The sequence below is a fragment of the Strix uralensis genome, chromosome 9 (assembly GCF_047716275.1).
Source record: "Strix uralensis isolate ZFMK-TIS-50842 chromosome 9, bStrUra1, whole genome shotgun sequence".
NCBI lineage: Eukaryota > Metazoa > Chordata > Aves > Strigiformes > Strigidae > Strix > Strix uralensis.
Genome location: NC_133980.1, coordinates 28,942,040 through 28,961,320, shown reverse-complemented (window position 1 = coordinate 28,961,320; position 19,281 = coordinate 28,942,040). Strand labels below are relative to the sequence as shown.

The 19,281-nt window shown below is 50.2% G+C and overlaps 1 protein-coding gene across 1 annotated transcript; it reads right to left on the bottom strand.

The window, feature by feature from the left end:
• Positions 1-541: 541 nt before the first annotated feature.
• On the bottom strand, positions 542-18,273 carry DZIP1L (DAZ interacting zinc finger protein 1 like). The gene is made up of 17 exons (XM_074877423.1): positions 18,214-18,273; positions 17,996-18,094; positions 13,678-14,202; positions 12,683-12,767; positions 11,666-11,790; positions 11,122-11,283; positions 10,790-10,927; positions 10,175-10,237; positions 9,548-9,682; positions 8,991-9,021; positions 8,122-8,166; positions 7,528-7,664; positions 6,157-6,349; positions 5,581-5,785; positions 4,648-4,799; positions 3,698-3,837; positions 542-2,888 (listed from the first exon to the last, which is right to left on the bottom strand). The coding sequence occupies exons 1-17, from the start codon at positions 18,271-18,273 to the stop codon at positions 2,757-2,759; spliced, it is 2,427 nt and encodes an 808-aa protein (XP_074733524.1). The 3' UTR covers positions 542-2,756.
• Positions 18,274-19,281: the final 1,008 nt, after the last annotated feature.

Sequence of the window (19,281 nt, the reverse complement as noted above, 5' to 3'; positions counted from 1 at the left end):
TGCCCAGGGCAGGGGGGGAGTCCCCATCCCTGGAGGGGTTGAAGAGTCGGGTTGACCCAGCGCTGAGGGATCTGGTGGAGTTGGGAACGGTCAGGGTGAGGTTCATGGTTGGACTGGAGGAGCTTCAAGGGCTTTTCCAACCGAGACGATTCTGTGATTCTGTGAATTTTGGAGTTGGCTCTTGTTCTATTTTTCTTCTCCTGCGGGAGAAGCTGAATTTGTTTCCTTAATGCAGACACAAAGAAATCTTTGTGCAAAGGAAATAGCAGTTCACCTGTCTGCCTATTTAACCTTGACTGTGAGCAAGAGTCCCTGCTTGCACTTCTGACTTTCTTTTCCACTGTGTGCTTTCTTCTGGCTTTGTTAAGCTTTGTATTCTCCTGGCTGCAGTAATCTGCCTGCTCCGGGACCATTCCTGCTCCTCTCCACTGGTTTGGCATCCTCCAAGCACTTGGCAGTGCCAATGCGTGCAGGACTCATGCCACATACCCAGCAATGTGGCCCAATTTGGTGTCATCAAAAAAAGGACAGTACTCTAAAAAGAGGTAGACAAGCAGTTGCTTTATCTGGGGAAGGAGTCCATACAACAACAGGAAAAAAAACTGAGTAAAATTTCTTTTCTGGACAAGATACACTGATGGAGCTGATATCGTTAGAGTCACTTCTCCCCCTCCACTTCTCTTCTCTGGAGACAGAGCCCATCACCTGTGATAACCCAAGGTGAAGCTTCATGGCTCGTCCATGCCCACCACGCATCCTCTGCTGTGTGTCTCACTACAGCTTGCAGCATGCAGAGAGCAACTTCCCATGGAACATGCTGGCTCAAAATGTACAGTCTGAAATAAAAATGCTCTTTCTGTATCTATATTTATTTATTTGTCAGAGTATGAGCATTACCTTTGTCTTAGCACAAGGCTGTCAGCTATTTTTGGAGTTTCTTAAACTTAGGGGAAGTTTTCCCCCCACCTTTCTGACACCATCTGGACTTGGAGCTCACTGCAAAGCTCAATGCTTGAAAGCACCTCAGGCATGACAGCTGCTGGGAAAATGAATGTAAGAGTGATTCTTGCACTTGTCATCAGGTGAATACGTGCAGGAGCAGCAAGAGCAGCCAGAACTGGACCTGGCAGGGTTTGTTCAGCAGCCGGCAGAATGGGTGTGATTTAGATTTTAGTGCCAGGCAAGGCACCTGCCTTGGCACAGAGCTTGCCACGTAGTCAACGTGAAACAGCTTCTGCTTTCTGCCCTGTTTGCTCTTTTGAGCAGAAAATTATTTCCCCATTGGTTTTGGACCATGCCAGCACCAGAGCCCAGCCCAAGGCTGCTGTAAGGTAGACAGCGAGGGCAGAGGTGTGTGAGCCAGGACAGGTTTCCTATCACCCCTATCCCAAAAGCAAATGCTCTCTGCTACCTCCACCTGTAATTTTTTACAGGTAAAAAGCTCATTTCTTTTTCCTAGTTACCAATACCAGTGCTCTGAAAGGCGTGAAAACATCCCTTCTTTATTTATTAAAAGAGCGTTTGTTATGATCAACACTCACCAGAAAGAACAACAGTTGTTAAACTGAGCATGAAGTAACACATCTGGCAATAGCACTGTAAGCTATGAATAACTCAAGCCAGATATCCTTCTTAAACTTGAATGATTAAAATGTAAAAAATCCTTTTCAAGGTATGCAGCTACAGAGCTACACCATATGGGTGGGTATAAGCGCCCAGGTGAATGTGCACGTATCAGGGGACATGGGGATTTGCAAAATATGAGGGGTTTTCTGCAGGTTTGTGAACAGTTATCCGAAAGGCACTTTTGCTGTTCAGTGAAATTAAATTAATTCACCCTGTTCTACTCAGTCCTTGGTTGGGCTTTCTGCTCCCTAGCATTAAAACCCACACGTAAATTTTAGAAATAAGGAATGGTAGAAGTCTGAACCAGTGATGGAATGGCTGGAAAAAAACCTGAGATTGAGAAGTGACAGTTTTTCCTGTTGCATTTTCCAAAATTTCACGCTTTTAAGGGATCAAGATCATAAATGCACTGCTGCAAATGTTCAAAATACAGAGAGAATTAGGAAAGTGAACTTAATTTACACAGATAAGCATTATCAGCAGAGACAGGCTTATGTGGTCATGTTTACAGTGCAAAAAATCATCCTTTGGGCTGGAGTTTTCACTGATTCAAGAAGGAAAGGAGGGAGCCAGAAGCTGTGGTCTGTTACTTTGTCCAAGTGCATTCAGACCAGGTTCCTCCTGGAGCAGAAAATGAGACCTTTTCCATCACCCTCGGGAGCGCCGGCAAAGAGAGATGCAACGAGAAGGAAAGCTGCTTTCTCTCCTCCATGACTTTATTTTCTGGACTTCTTAAAGAATAAAAAAGCCACACACAAGTGCCAGGCTGTGTCTGGTACAGAGAGTTGGCCCCAGCCTGTGGGATGCAAAGTCCAGGGAGAGCTGCTGGGGCTCCAAAAGCTCATGGCACCATCGGACATTGTGTTACTGGTCACGGGCATGATGGAGAGCAGAAATCACTTCTTTTCAGACCATGAGCATTCATCCTCCGTGGTGCAGTCCACAGCGGCTGGCCAGGGAGGACCCAACACCCTTGTGCTGTCTGGGAGAGCCCCAATATTGGGATCTTCCCAAAAAGAGGGGCAGCCAGAGCCCGGGAGCAGCCCTGGGAAGGTTGCAGAGCGGTTGCTCCCGTTTCTGGTCTTGTGGCACCATCCAGTGGCTGCTGGCAGAGGACTGTCACTTCCCAATCACCAACACGTGTCCCCTCGCAGCCCAGCTCCCCAGGGCTCTGGGGACCGAGGTGGTCCCCTCAGCATCAGTGGTGGCTCGGTCAGGTCCTGCGGGGAGGAGGTCTCCAGGTCACTGTTGTCACCTGCAAACTGGGGAGGAGCACAGAGAAGGGGAAGGGGAGCGACAGGGACAGACCCACAACCCACATTTGCACCCTGTTCCCCCCGCTACAAAGCGACAGGGACTTCTCCATCAGGCTGATGCAAAAATTAGAGCAAAGAGGGCCAAATGTAGTTGCATCAGGACACCACACAAGAGACCCCTTTTCTATTTCCATGGCTTGCAAGTTGTCCCATAAACCTTATGCTTCACATTTTAATTTTTTTTTTTTTTTTAACTTTGCCAGATGAAGGCCTAGAATTTCATTGTCATTGAATTAAGAAAAAAAAAAAATCTTCCCAGTATTTGTGCCGGGCCTTCCTTGGGTAAAATATTTTAAATTTTTTTTTCTAAAAAAGCAATTTGATTCTGACACTGCCACCATTTTAATTACAGCAGCTCTCTCCCATAAATTGAGGTTATGTTTAAGTCCCATTTTAGTAATTTAATAATTTTGCCATTGCATCACTCCAATTATCTCTGGATTTGTTCCAGAGACCTTTTCTCAATTTGATTCTCTGGCGCTTACTGTTTTGTTCTCAATTGCATGAATACTGATTTTTTTTTTTTTTTCCCCCCAAGGAGGGTGCACAGACAAACATTAGGGGAAGGACAGATGTCTGCAACTGGATGAAGGTGCCAAGGGCCAAGCCTCTGCTGCTGTAAGTTTGAACTCCCTGCACCCAGACTATGCCCTGTGGCACTGCTGATGGGTAAGAATGAGAAGAGGGTATGACGTGCCTTTTTTTAAATGGGAATTATGGCAGAAAACATCCCTGTGGCCATTTGCACAAGATACCTGGATTTTCTTGGTAGGTTGCCTGGTTTGGGGCGATGCCGAGCTCAGAGCTGGGAAGAGTTTCACCCTGCCAGGCTGTCTCTGTGCCATTGCATCCAGGCGTCTCTCCAAGAGCCTCACCATCGTGGATCTGGCTGTCCCTGTGCAGGGCAGAGCAGATTAAACAGGGAGCCCCAAGGCACGGTGATGGCACAGCTGGGTGAGAAGGGACAGGACCACCAGCCACCCCATGGAGAGTTGGCTTCTAAATAGCTTAAACTCACTAGTGCTGTCTGGACCCAATGCCAACAGAGCTGTTTCAGGAAGCAAATGTTTTGTGCTTAGGGTAAACCACAGGGATTTCCCTCCCCGAGCAAACACTGGGTGGGTAATGTTCTGCTGCATGCAAGGATGCTGGAGGAAACCTCCATCTGCACACACAGCCCGAGCTAGCAGTGTGTGACCAGCACCAGAAGCTCTTTTTTGGCATGGCAGACACCACAGTCACGTGCAAGGAGTACTTGTTGCTGTCTGCAGTTAATGCATAGCTGAGAGGTGGCTCCTGCTGTCCCCCAACTTTCTGAGGGGCCATGGGTCAGTCCCCATATCATCCTCTGACACATGGTTCACATCAGGTTTTACAGTTAAAACAAGCTTTCCTCCTTGTGTTTGACAGCCCTTTGGGTCCTGTGGGGTTCCCTGCGTCCTCTAGGCAGTCTGGTTTCCCCCTGCATAAAGGCAGGGCTGCAGGATTTATTGTACCCTAGGAAAATTCCCTGGCAGTGTCAGGCACACAAGTTCCCAGTGGATAAAGCCACCCCCATTGCTGTCTGGGGATGGGGGATGGCGGGGTAAGACTCGTCCCACCTCAGCCCCAGGAAGAAGATGACACGGCGGCACTGACAGTGCTAACCATGACTGTCCCCACCACTGCGCTGACCCACAGCAGTTGTTACACGAACAGGCGGTACCTGAACCAGCCGTTTCCTCCAGTGAGTCCAGGTCAGACCTGTCGGAGTCGGTCTCGTCCCCCAGCACCACTGCGGAGAGTGCTGGCTCTTGCTTAGGACTGAGCCTCACCGGGGACAGGGCAGGCTGCTTCCCTCGCAGCATCACTTCTGAGCTGGTGCACAGAGAGGTGGGTCAGGTTGATCTTGTGTCCCCTTTCCCCACTCCTGAGGCAGATGCAGGGAAGCCCTGCGATGCTCTGGGCTGTGACCTAGCCCGGAGCAGAGCAGCCCATGGAGAAGCCCTGCGTTCCCCATGGACAGGTCCATCACATCCACTGACTGCAAACACCTTGCTGTTAACATCACCAACAAATTCTCACATTCATACCTTGCCTGATACTGCTTTGCTTAAATTTAAAACGTAGATCTGGCTTTCTCTTGCTCCTGGAGCAAACAAGGAACTCCTTTTCCTCACCTGCTCTTGGTCACAGATAAGCTCCTCTTCCTCTCTTCTGCCACCTCACACCCTCTCTACATTCTTTCTTATCTTCATGGTCTGCACAGTTTCTCCAAGCTTTTATTTTACATCTTTAATACTTTTGCTCCAAAACCCCAAGAGAACTCCATCCCCTTGCAGAGGTTCTGCAAGGGGAAGAAGGAGCCGGACACCAGTGGGAAATGCCCCATATTTGTCTCCAGCACCACATGGTGGGTACAAGCCCTCATGTCTGTCTTTGCTGAGTTGATTGAGTCAGCCCATACAGGCAGGGACAAGACAACCCCGGAAACTCCTTTTCCAAAACAAACCCCTCTGTGGTGCCACATCACCCACCACCAATTGCTATTTCCACAGGTGCTGGTGGCAGCACTCAGCATACTTGGGGCCAGGTTGTTGCTGAGGGTCCTGGGCACTGTCCACCTGCCTGGAGACTGAAAGGAGATGATGGGACTCACTTCTGCCGTGGGACAAATCCTTGGTGGGGAGTGATGGCTTTGGAGGTCCGCAGGGTGCCCCAAGGAGTCCTTGGAGGGCTGTGGGTGGAGCGGGATCTGCTCCGAGGAGCAGGCTGCGGGATCACCGAGGCTTCAGGCTCTACTGCAGCTGGTGCTGTCACGGGTTGTGACCCCCAAAGGGACCTGGGGTTCTTTGGGCTTTGAGCTGGAAGGCAGTATTGAGAGCAAGGAGAATCACCACCCACCTCCTGGTAGCTGGGGAAGCCACGCAGCCCAGCTGACATGGGGTTGTGTAGAAAAAGGGGGAAAGGGATTTGCAAGCACTGCCAACCCTGTATTTCACTCTGCATGGCGCTTTAGGTGACAGCTGATTTTTTTCCCTGAATATGTCAGACCAACCCATGTGAGGTCAATATGCAGAGAGAAATCTCAGAGACTTGCATCACCCTAAATGCCCTTTCCTGCCCTTCTCTGTCTTGTTGCCCCAGTGGGTAAGGGGACAGCATCCCGTGGCCATCAGTGGGTGGCCACAGGTCCCCATGGTCAGTAGCTAGAGAGGAGAGGAGGTCACTTCACCTGGAATAATGGAAAGCTGTCGAGGCAAAGCACTGCTGGGCTTCTTGCATTGCCTTACTTTCCCCATGACTGCTTGGACCAACTCATTCCTCAGGTGGAGGAGACCAGGAAATTTCTCAGCCTTTTGTTGCTGCTGAAGCCTGACCAGAGCCTGGAGGCTTTTGTAGGTCCGAGTGGAGATTCCCTTCGCAACCTAAAGCAGAGAGCAGCTGAGGAGCCTGACATTGTCCTGACAGCACTGGCTGGGAAAACAAGTGCTTGGCAGCACTATCTATATCTTGAGAGCATCCTGCAAGCTCCAAGCCCTGTCCAAAGCCCAAGGAAGCTCTCACCAGCCCTGACACCCATCATTTCCCCAGCATGATGTTTCCCGTGCAAACAGCCCACACTTGCAAAGCCCTCATCCAATTTGCTAAATGACTGCTGAAGGATAAATATCAGCTATTTTTGGCAATTTCTAGGCTACAGGTTAAGTGCAGGATTTTCTCTTGGGAGGTATTTACATCTCGAGGAGGTTTTGCAACCCTGAATTTCCTGGGCTTGCAGAGATGTAAAATGATGAGAAGTGAAGGTGGGTGTACGCCTGTGGATCTGGATTTGGGCACCTCTGCTGCTTTTGACACCACCTCAGTGTTCCTGAATAACATGCTGGGGAAAGGGGGGACATGCCAGGGATCCAGTCTATGTGAAATGAACCCAGAAGTGCTCCTTAAAAGCACCTCCAGGAAACAATCTCATGAGAAGTCAGTCACTGCTTTCTCTTTGTGCCTTCGGGACCTGAAACAGAAATGCTGCCATGCTCAGAAACGTGGTTCCGTGGAGCAATGTGGGTCCCCAGCAGCCGTGTCTGCTGCCTGCCTGCTCACTGCCCTTGCACCAGCTCTGCAAGGTGCTAGGTGGTGGTGTTACATTGCTGGGAGCTCAGGAAGACTTGCAGGAAGTACTATTTAATATGCTTGGCATGTAAAGGACTTGGACAGTGAAAGTCCCCTTGAAATTCCCATGACAGGGGCTTCTGTGCCCTCAAACACCCTCCTTCCCTAGAAGAGAGGGAGCCCTGAGTAATTTAGCATATGAAAGGCTGCTTGTGAGAAAGATTTGCTGGAGAGATGTTAATGACCAACCTCAGAGATGGGAGTATAGCAGTTTATTCCCTGTGCTACTGTGCAATTCTACCTCCACCTCCCCATTTGCCACTCAGGGTGTCCTTGCTCCAGGTGGGGATTTTTTTACTGCCTGTTAGTGTTTCAGTTGCACCCCCCACCCCCACCAAAAAAAAAAAAAAACCCAGACAGTTCAGAGCAGTCTTTGTGTCGCTGCACTGGCTTGGGGCTGGCATTGCAAATGCTGGCACTGAAAGGACAGACTTACCCTCTTGACCCCCATGCTCTCCAGCTTTTCTTCCAGCACTTCCTCTAGGATGGGGCGAAACTGCTTCAGGAGGTCTGGGTTTCTCCACAGAGCTTCCAGCAGCCTCTGCTTCCCACTCAGGGTGGCCTCCTTCCTATCTGGAGTAGAGGTGGGTGCTGGTACCAGTGCAGCGACGAGCTGTGCCCTGGGAGGGGCTGGTCGGACCCTTCTCCTCTTTGAGGACATGGGTCTGATCAGTCCCAGAGCAAGCAACTGGTTGCTCTCAACAACTACATCCCTCTATGAAGGGGCAACTTCCGCCTCTAATTTGATCAGTTCCTGCCCACAACCTCCAAAATCCCACCCACAGCCCAGCAGCTGCCTAGGACAGCTTTCCCTGGTGAAGTGTTGGCAGCAGGGCTGGTCATGGTGCTGTCGTACTCTGCACAGCTGTAAGGGGACCAATGAGCTCATCACCTCTGCCCCCAGCCCACCACCTCATCACCGCCAGCTTTCCCCAGCACGCCCTTGTCCTCACTGAACAACACCCCAAGCCAAACACCAGCTTCATCCTGCTGTTTTTGGGATAGGGATGGTCACAACTCTGGTACCCACCTGATGACTCTTCATCAGCAACCACTTTAGTCACCTCCCAGGTCACTGCAGGGAAGAAAGGAGCCTGTGAGGGTCAAAGAGGAGCCAAGGCCCCAGTACAGAAACAAGTGCTGATCATCACCTGGTTTTCCTATAAGGAAAGTATGGACACACCTGTCCCTTTGGGGATCCAAGGATGGCCCAGTTCTGGCACCAGCCCTTGAAGAACATCCCCAAGGGAAACCCTGGGGTGCTCACCTGCCAAGGCCATCAACTGGAGGATGTCAGTGGGCAAACAGCTACCCCCCAGGGCTGGGGTCAACGATGTACCTCTTGGGTATTTGCTAATAGCCATCCCTGGTTTACGGCCTTTTTTGTTTTCTGAGCAGCAGCAGCACCTGGCTGGGTCTGTGACTGCGCCACAGAGAAGTCTCTTTTCTTTCCCTGGCACTTGATTATAGAAAACCCAGACTATAAAGAGGAAACCAAAGCATGCCTCAGCTCCTTATTTTTATGCAAATAACCATTGGCATCGCTTTGGAGGAGGCAAGGTCATCCATTTGCTGTGAGCGCTTGATTGAAATCTCATTCCTTTGGGGAATGGCTACAATGCAAAACCCACCCAAGAGACACATTAGTCTTGTGCCAGCGACCAGAACTGGTCGCTGTTGTTGTTGCATCAGATAGTCAAGGGACTGGAAGGTGTCCACTCCACAGCTTCATGTGAGAGGACGTACAGCCAGCTCCCTGGAGAGGTTTTTCCTGGAGAGACTTTTTCATGGCACGCTTTTGTAGGGGGAGGCAGAGAAGACATTGTGGTCTGAAGGGCTGTTAGCTATGAAAAATTTATCTAGACCCAAATTGATTCACTTTAAAAATGCAATCATTACCTTCAGGTTTGCTTGCAGAGACCAGATTGATCTGTAATGAAACAGACTAGGCATCATTCAAAGATCATTTCTTTGTCTCTAATTTTTGGTAATTTTTCCTCCCTCTGCAGAGTATTATTATTAAATGCATTCAAAAAAGGAGCAGAAAATATCAAGAGCCTTAAGTGGGCACATACACTCCCCAAGTGTGTAAGCAGACCATACCTGTAAGGGACCATCTTAGGGGCTTTCCTTTCCATAATAAGATCACTAGCACATCAGATGCCGTCCTGTTATACCTCATGTGCTATTCATGGATCTGATAACAAGTAAAAGATGATCCAAATTGCAATGCAAAGTGTTGCTCTGATGATCTACATCTCAGTGGGCATGGTTTGTGCCGACGATATTTATGTAATGCTTTGTGTTTAATGAGTGTAAAAAAGAGCCAAAAGCATTACAGAATGGGTTTGAAATTAGACTTAGTCTTAACTCAGCAAATATTTTAAGGCTGCTTAAACATCCGCTTAAACCCTCTTAATGAACCAATGCCCTTTTTTTTTTTTTATTTCACTTGCCTTCTTCTCCTGTGACTTTAAGACCTTGGGCTGCTCCCCGACATGGGTGCTGAGGACATCCATCTGCTGATGGACATGGTCCAAAAATGCCCACTGGTCCTGGGATGGGGCGGCATGGAGTGTCTTGTTCTCTTTCTTCAATTGAAAGGGGAAAAAAGGAACAAGAAGACTTGAACATTGTAAAAATGGATTTAGAGCCACCTCTTCCCTTCACCATCAAGGGCATCTCTCTGGACTTTCATTCATTATTGAGATGTCCTCCAAAGGCCAGATCTGGCCTTGCAGAAGATGTATAGCCAGCTTCAAAGTCTGCTGGTGGCAAGCTCGTGCCTTCTTGTCAGCCATGATAGGACACAGCTTTGGTTGCTGCATTTCCTTTATTCTTTCCCTTGATAACATAATAACTATACTCTGTTGCCCTGGGATTTGAAGTCCAGCCAAGGCTCATTTAAAGTGTGGAGTCCTGCTCTTTCTGCCTACCACTTGCCAGGCTGATCTGCAGAGAGGGCTGATCTGCAGAGAGGTTCTTCTGAAGAGACCTAACATCTCTGGGCTTTGAACCATAAAGGAAGCAAGGCCTTTTCTGGATGAGGTGCCTGGGAGCTGCCAAGGACATCTAGCACCTACCTGAAGCTTCTGTGCCTGGTTCTTCCTCCATGGGTCCTTCAATGCCTGCCTCCACTCTGCCCTCTGCCAAATGAAACACACAGGCATTTCCCTCCCTGGGTTGTAAATTGGTGGCTTCTTGTGGGTATGGGCACCGATTGCATCCATGCTCAGAGAAATTCAATTTCCCTTTGGGTCCCAAAAGACAGTTGTCACCGTAATGGCAGTGCTATTCCCAACTCACTCCATGCTCAGAGGTACCATGCACAGTAAAGCCTTCTTCAGATGTTTTTAGTTGTGGAGGAGGCTGATGCATGGGTAAATAAATTCCCTTTGTTTATTTAAGTGCTTTTCTATATGGTGACCATCTGCAGTGCTCTGGTGAAGATGGGTTTCCCTGCAGTAAGCAGGGCTGACCTGGGACTGTGACATGCCCTCTGCACCCTCCAGGCCCCTTTTCTGGACTGGGACTGTCAGTGCTCTACACCAGAAGCAGCCCATTGATATACCTGAACCTGAGCTGAGACCAGACAAATACAAATCAGGTGCATGCAGAGGTGTGTGGGACAGTCTCTATCCAAACACACGTCCTGGGATGCACAGTAGGGGTAAGGACATGGGTACCGCAATGCTCACCTGCACTGACACCCTCTCCTGCTTGCCTTGCAGCTCTGCCCGGCTTGGTGCCTGCCACCGTGCTTCCTCGGTGTCATCATCCTGCAGGGTCCCCAGGTTGGACTCTGCCACCTCTCTGGCCTGAAGCTCCTGCAGTTTCTGGAGTGGGGAGAGGAAGGAGCTGTGCGTTCCTCAGGAGGCTCCGCTTTCCTCCTGGGGAGCCCAACCTTGGCCAGCCACTGCTTCTGACTCCAAAAGTGGCCTCTTTGGGCTGTGAACCTGTGATGCCACTTGGCCCATCTCCTTGTACATCTCCTCGCCTGCCTTGAGGAGCATACGGGATACTTTCTCACCCCCTCCACGGCACTGCTCCTGCTGGCCAGGTCCTTGAATGCTGTGAGGAAGAGCTGCCTCAGGCCATCTATCTCTTCATGCAGCTTCATCCTCTCCTCCTCTTTCCACCTTTCCAAATCTCTCCTACCGTCCTCTTCTCGCTGGCGGGCTCTCTCCATTTCCTAGAGAGAGAGGAAAAATTGGGACTGGAGATATCTTGGCTGCAGAGCAGAAGCACCAAGGGCTGGAGCTTCTGTCCTGGTGCCAGTGGGATAAGCGCCAATGCTCTCATCCCACCATCACTGCTCAGAGCCTGTGGGCACACCATGGTTGAGGCAGCACAGCCTCCTGGGCACGCACACTTACACAGTCCTTATTTCCACGTGACATTTCCCACGGGAATTTTTGGAGGCAAATTTTCTGAAGAAATAAAACACGAGCCCCAACATAAAATATTTTTCAGCACCTTTTTCACCTGTGCTTTAAAAACATCCCATGTTTCATCGCTCTTCTCCCTCTTCTCCCCATTTTTTCCAAACAGGCAGCAGTGCCCTCGCCCCGTACCTGCTCCCTGCGCATCTTCTCTGCTTCCCTCTCCACTTCCAGCTGCTGCTGCGTCTCCCGCAGTTCTGCCTTCAGCTCCTCCACCTCGTGCTCCATTTGCTCCACCTGCTTTGTCTTCTGCCTCTCTGTAAAGCTCAGGGAAACAGAGGTGCTGTAAGCACAGGTGATGATCTGCCAGCTCCTACTAGGATTTTGCTTTGGGTGGGGTGCAGAATCCTACTAAAGCATTGAGTAAAACCATTGTAGGTTTCAGGGTGGAGAAGCAGGTAGCTGAGCTGCAGGAAAAACCATGACAAATGTGGCCTCTGATTTTTTTTTAAATTATTTTGTTTTTGTAAACTTGGAGGGATTAACAGTTCATGGAGCAGTGTGGCTTTGCACTGGGCTTGCTCTCTCCAGCAGCCAAAGTGCCCTGCTTGGACATTTCAGGCTGCACCGGGGCAGGTGCCTCTGGAGCAAAGCTCAACCTGTTGTATTGTATCAGCCCTGGGCTGGCATTTCAACCTTCCAGCAAATAGCAAAAGCAGCTTTTTTATCTGCCAAGTTCAAGTGTTGGGTGCAAGTGAAGCTGTAACGAGGCTCCGCAGCGCTCACGCAGCACACTACACCTGCAGCTTTCAAAGTGTTTTGCAAAGGAGCATCAATTCTTTGTCACAAAAGGGGCATGGGGAAGGTGAACCCCTCTCCCACAGTAGCAAAACACTCTCCCAGACTCCCCAGTGAAGATCCATCCCCATGGTCCCATGGAATCTTTGGGTGGAGAAGATCCTTAGGGAAACTGAGGCACAGAGATGAGCTGTAAATGCACATGCAGTCTTGACAGCATGTCCTACCTGTGCTTGACGGAAAGACAGCAAGCAGAAAGAATTCAGTCAATATTCACAGAAATGGAGAAGAAGAAGGAATTTATAAGAAGTTGTCTTTAACCTCTTACGGTCACTCTGGTTTGAAGCATCTACATCCAGTGGGGGAAAACCTGCCTGGGAAGGCGAAGGGAGAAATTGTCCCAGTGCTCACCCGCTTTGGTGACCTCTGCGTGCCGGCGCTGCATGTGGGCTTGCAGGAAGGAATTGTTCATGAAGGCTTTATCACAGAGGTGGCACTGGAGAGGGTGCAAAAGTCAGCAGAGGAACCGGGATGTGCAGAAAGGGGCACTCCCCATGTCCCCTGCCTGGCAGACAAAGCTTTGCTGCTTTAAAGAAAAAGGGGAGACCTCAAGAGATGTGGCTGTCACGTTGGAGGTATATAGATGGAGGGTATTAGGAGTTTCTTCTGTCTGAAGCCAAAGAAAAACCCTTTTAGGGGTCAGGAGAAGGCAGAAGCCAAGATGGTGCAGGGATACTGCTTGGGGGAAAAAAAAATACTGTTTTCCCCAGCAGACCAGTGCAATAAGGTGGCCAAAGCAGCAGCAAGGTCCTGCTTATAACAAGGTCCTGCTCCAGCTCTGGAGGAAGGGAGAACGGCACTTGTGGGGATGACTAGTCTACATGCACTTGAATCACCTGGTTTGGGTGGCTTTTCCTCTCCAGGAGTAAGTGAGGAGGTTGATTTGGTGATGGAGAAACAGCAGACAAAAAGGCACAGCCAGTGGGCTTCCTCTGAATGGGTGGGAAAATCTTGGAGGGCTTGAAAAGCAAAATAACCACCAAATTCAGGAGAATCCAGAAATCTTTCACTGGTCTGGAGGATGTTTAAAGTCTCCCTGGCATGAAGTGTCCCCCCAGGACACAGGCACCCTGTGAGATCTTTCCAGCCAGCCCTCTACAGACCCCCTGTCCCACACTCTGTGCAGCTCTGACTACCTGTAGTTAGCACAAAAAAGGGAGCTTCCCTAGCAAGGATTTTGCATCTCTATGGAGGTGATGAACCAGTGCCAGGGAAAGCAGCAGGGCTTTCCAGCACCTTTTTTGGGGCCCAGGTGTAACCACAGCAAGTCTACAAAGGCAGGACGCTGCGAAGAGCATCCTGCATGGGGATGCGCTTTGCACCCCTTACACCTTTCCACTACGCACCTTGCAGTAGGTGTTGGGGCCAGCTTGCAGGAGGAGCTGCTGCATGGCAATCAGCTTCTTCCATCTCCTGTTCTCCTCCTTCACTCCCCGGAGCTGCACCTCCTGCTCTGCTGCCTGCTGCTGGGTGTAAGCCAGCTCGGCGTGGGCAGCTTGCAGGCGCTGGGTGTGCGTGGCCAGGCTGGTCCCCAGCCGCTCCTGGCAGTGCAGCAGGTACTCGATGCTCAGCTGGGCCATCCTCAGCACCTTCAGCAGGATGGGGTCTGCTGGCTGCCCGCAGTGGGGGCACCGCTCCCCATCTAGGTTGCAGAAGGTGATGCTGGTGATGTGCTCCTGCAGCGTGGCCACGTCCACCTCCTGGGCCACCCGCTCCACATCAATGGCACTGAAGCGACGCCAGTCCATGCTGACCCGGCGGGACTGGAAGTGGAAGGGGGGGATGTCCACTGGAATGGTGAGTCCTGGGAACGCCCCCGGCATCCCTGCAGCCCCAGGCACAGGCTGGTGCAGTGATTCTGCAGAAAAGTGCTGGAAGGCAAAAGGGATGCGTTAGGGCTGACCCCGGAGTCATCCTCTGGCTCGGCTGCAGCCCCCCGACAACCTGCACACGCCACGGGCACAGGGGAGTGGATCAGAGCTTATCTTACATGGCAGCAAACAAAAAACCTTTCCTTTTCCCTTCCCATCCAGAACTGCTATCTACTACTTTGCCAAATTCTGCAAAAAGAAAAATTCTGCCAGTTTATTCACCATCTGCTTTTGGTAAGGGAGACTTCTAAAAGCGTCGCATTGGAACGCTTTGCAATAACCCATTCTGAATGAATTTGTAAATCCCTCCTGAGTGTACCTGTTTTAGGGAAACAGAATTAGCCTGTTTTGAAAACAATATGCAGTAAACACTGGACATGCTTTAATATAATAGTCTGCTGCCTTCCATGGTGCCCTGCTCTGAGCTAAACCTAGAGCACTTCCAGAAGTGGTGTTTGCTCGTTTTCCTAGCTGTGTCCTAAACAATAATTAAACAAATATAATTTAAACACATAGTTTTAAATCTATGAAATAGACCTATGTTGTTCTTAGTCTCTAGCTAGGGATTCACTGCTGCCCCAAGTTATAATTTCTCCTCTGCTACACCCACTCGCCACCTTTAAGATACTTCATTTTCAAAAAAATGCTCTTTGCTGACAGGTCACTTACCATATTTTTGGATGCAGATTGGGCTCCCACTCAGGCTGGGCGCCCTGGGACACAGAGAAGATCAGCCAGAGCAGTGTCGGTGTGTTGGTGTGTTGCTGGGTGTGCTGTGTACAGTGGTAACACGAGTCACGGCCAGCCCGCTGCCCTGCACACGCCTGTGCCTCCTGCAGAGCCTGCAGCTACTTCTGTGCTCCCAAGATGAGGACAAGCAGGGTCAGGCAACCCAGGGAGATGCTGAATAACAGTGTGCATGGTGCAAGAAAGCAGAGCTTTCCTCAGCTTTCCTCCACTAACTCAGAGGAAGAGGGGGCAGTGGTTATCACTGCCTGTTTGCAGCAGAAAGAGTGTCCAAATCAGGTTTTTTTCTCTAATTTCAGTCCTCAAAATGTTGCTTGCAAGTGGGGGGCTCCAAGGCTCCCACTTGCGTTTCTCCAGGGCAAGGCCCTACCAGACACACAGGGTGATGGTGGCATGGGCAGGGCAGAGCAAGGGCAAGGGGCTGCCGGGCTGAGCCAGCCCTGCATGCAGGGGTTTTCCAACTGAGACCCTAGAAAAGACACTTTTCATGGTGCCTGCATGTGTTGGGGGATAAAATGACCCTGTCCTCATCTTTTTTTGATGCTGGAGCAATCACAGGGTTTCCCAGGGATGATCATGGGTTGCACAAGGTGGAGTCAGTTAATGCTGATACTGCAGCCGGTGAGGTCTGCAAGCCTGTGAGCATTTTCCATCCCATGGGACTGTTTTTCTACCCCTACCCCAAGGTCTTTGCTACCTTCACTGCCAGGGTTGCTTCATCTGCATGGTGCTTCTTGTGTCCTTGCGAGGCTGGTTTGCTCTCAGTCCAGCTCAGCAGCATTTGGACCCACTGACAACTCTGCAAAGTCTCCTCTTGGTCTCAGAGACAGAGGGTCTTCTCCTCCCCCGCTAATACCTGCCCTGTGTAAGTCCCTAAACATCTCTGGTCTGCTTAATCAGCTCATCAGGCACCTAATTCCTTTTTTTTTGCCTGTAGTTCCATCTCTCACCAGGTTCTCTCTGTGTTGCATTTAAATACTAGGGGTCCACAACTGCTTTGAAGCAGTCTGGATCAACCTGGGTGGCTCTTTTAAGCACTTTTTAGCTCTACACCAGTTTTACCTGACCATCCCTCCTTTCTCACCCTTTTCTCTCTTATTCCACTGCCTCAACACATCAGGAAACAGGAAAGCCTCCAGTCAGGGCTGCAGCTAACCTAGGAAGAGGTCGCACACTGCCACAGACAAGGCAAGAAAGCCTCTGGGAATGGCTGTGGATCAGTGTGACATTGTAGTTAAGCAGTTTCCCTCTAGGGCTTGTTAATTTTTTATCTTTTTTGGTGCCTATCAGACCAGCAAGCCCCTTGCCTTCCAGGCTCGTATGGCCAGCAATGATCATTACTGTTGTTACTGTCTGATATATATATATACATTATTAGCAGCACTGTAATGCCAAACAACCCAGTTCATTGCATCAGGCAAAGTGAAGTGTACATATATACACACGCATACATATATATACACGTATGTGTATATACAGGTGTAAATACAGCCCTGACTCATAGTTGCATGTTGTGTAGACCTGTTGAGTAATGGTGCGTGGTCCCTGCAGGTGAGGTTTTGTTGTATGAATTAACCACTCCTAAAAAGGAGGGGTTTGGAGGAACCACTAATTAAAAATCCCCTAACTATCTACTGCATACCCCAGGGGGTAGGCTGTGTTGCATAACCTGGTTAATATTAACAAGGTTTTCACGCACCAAAGCCAGCCGTATTTCACCCGGCCGTCAATGCTGCCCCGTGATTGCCCCATTGCCTGCTTCAGGAGTGCCTGTGGGTGCTGGAGCCTGCTGGGTTTTCCCCTCCATTTCTTACAAAATGCTATATATAAAGTCTCCAGCTGTGCAATCATGGCTTCAGTGGGATATTGGTACAGTAAAACCACCACATTAGGCAACCTGGAAACCCAGCTCTGAAGATTTATTTTTTCTCTTCGGTTCTTACTTGCATTTACCTGGGATGGGTGCTCAGCTGGTGTAAAGCAGTAAAAGTATTTTGACTTCCATGTTGCAATGTAATGCAATATGAGCTGATGCAATGGAGCTGCTGGCAAAAGCCATCGTTATCACCCACAAGGGAAATGTTGGTATTCCTTCACCAGGACTGAGATTTTTCCCACTGGGTGATGAGGACATCAGTCTTGAAAGGTGCAGGTCTGTCACAGAGGTAGCAGCTAGTACCACCCAGCAGAACCTAGAGCTGAAGGTGGTCACTGGCACCATTTCCACTCCACTGCACAAAAAACAACTCCGCTGAAGTGTTGGTAGAGCTGCTTTCAGAAAGCATGATGGGCTTTTATTTCCCAGGCTGGCAGACAGTGTCCCAGCTCACAGTTGCTGAGTCAGGCTGTTGCATGGTCCTTTTCCCTGCAATCCTCAGCCTTTGGCAGGGAAATCTTTTTTTGCTTCCTTCTACCTCACCGCCACTCTGGGGCCCTCCTTACCTTCCTGGACTCCTCAAGGCTTCTTCACTCCCTACAAAGTCTAACGATGCCCCAGGTGCCCAGCATCCCTCTGCTCCCCTGCCATTCCAGGAGCCTGGAAACTTTGGGAGATGCCTTACCACAAAGCAGAGAGGAGTCAGGAGTCCCAGACGCTGCTCATGACCTGATAAAGCTGCTTCCCCACCTCCTCCAGACCCTTCCCAAAAGCAGCCACCACCTCCCTCCCTTTCTCAGCTTCTCCTCTCACTGAAACATAAGCTCCTGGGACTCACACAGGGTGGGCACAGGAGAAACCCCCCATGCGAGACCTTCAGTGAGGTTGGCTGTGCTTGCTGTCATCAGCCCTGCTTTGCTAAAAGTCCCAGCTGTGCATGCAGGCGCGAGAGAGAAGCTAGACAGGGTCAGACCTCATCTGCAGAGGAGCTGAAACACAGCAGAGCCTCGGAAATGTTTCTTGCCTGAGCTCATCTGCAAAGGGAGCTCGAGTGCGTCAAATCTCTGCCCGTCCTTCAGCCCTGTCCCTCCCTTCCAGGGACACAGCCATTGCCCAGAGAGGGGAGCCTGGAGAGTCGAGCCACGGGGGCAGAAAAAGGCAAATACTCACTTGTTGCCAGAGACAGAGAGAGAAACTGAAGAGAGGGGAGGAGGATGGGAGCGGATTGATGAACGTGGGCAGTGAGAGGCAGCCGAGGGCTGTCCGAAGCTGTGCAGGAAACAGGGAGGACTTTCAGGGCTGTAACGCTACACTCCTCCCCTCAGCCCAGGAAAGTCAAAGTCATGGAGGAAAAGCAGCTCCCAGAGCCATAGACAGGCAAAACCCACTGTGACGGCGTGGGGAGCAAAGCTAAACCAGTGTGGATGGCACTGGGGCGTGAAACTCATGGCCCTGGGCTGAGCCATGAGAGCTTCACCCTGTGGGAGGAACGCGGGGCTGGAAGGAGTCTCGAGCCCCATGTCCAAACACAGCACGAAGCACACGTAAACCCTGTGCGCAGAGGGCTTTCTTCTCCTGATTAATCTTGTTGCGATTTCTAGATGCAGAAACCGGGCTGCGGATTGCAGCATGCTCATTAGCTGCTGTGTTTACAGAAGATAGCATTGTGCAGATGGCAAACATTCGATGACGGGCGACCAATCCACCCCCGCCTTTCTGCTCCCAAGTTAAAAACAGCTGTTCAGACAGACTCAGAAGAGATTTGCAAGCTGGGCTTCTTTTCACGGTGTTGGGTGGATTGGCATTACCCTGGGAAAAAAGTAAATTCAAGGGGATGCATTGCTCTATGGCAGAAAAAAAAGTCACTGGGTGCCCTGTTGGGGTTAAATGGGGATTTTCGCACAGCTGGACACGGGTGACTAGAGCTGCTGCACCTCATTTCCAGGGTAGTTGAACTCCATTTATTTCAAAGGGACCTGGGAGCCCTGGAGAACCATCCCTATCATTTCTTGGTGCTTCAGCACCTCCTTTCCAGGGAGAGATGTGACTGTGCAGCCAGAACTGACCTTGGAGGATGGGACAGTGCAGCCCCTTCCTGAAAGGAGCCAAAGTAAAAGTGCAGGAGCACAAACATTTGAAAAATGGGACTCATTTTCCAAGGGTGGGCAGGAGAAAGCAAGCTCAGAGGAGTGGCGGTTTATTAACCATTTTATTTTCACTTGCACTGGTAAGGTCCCTCCCAAAAACGCAGGGTGTAAAGTTCGTGTGAGAAAAACACAGATTATGGAAAAGACAGTGGTTTGGGCTTCTCTCTGTTAGCAATTACTGTCATCCGTCCTCTGCTATACATTTGCATTACACTTGCCTCAGAGGCTTCAGTCCAGTCCAAAGCCTGTTGCGTTTGCAGCTTTTCTGACATGGGTAGCTGCCAATAGCGCCAAGAGATGCAGAGATGA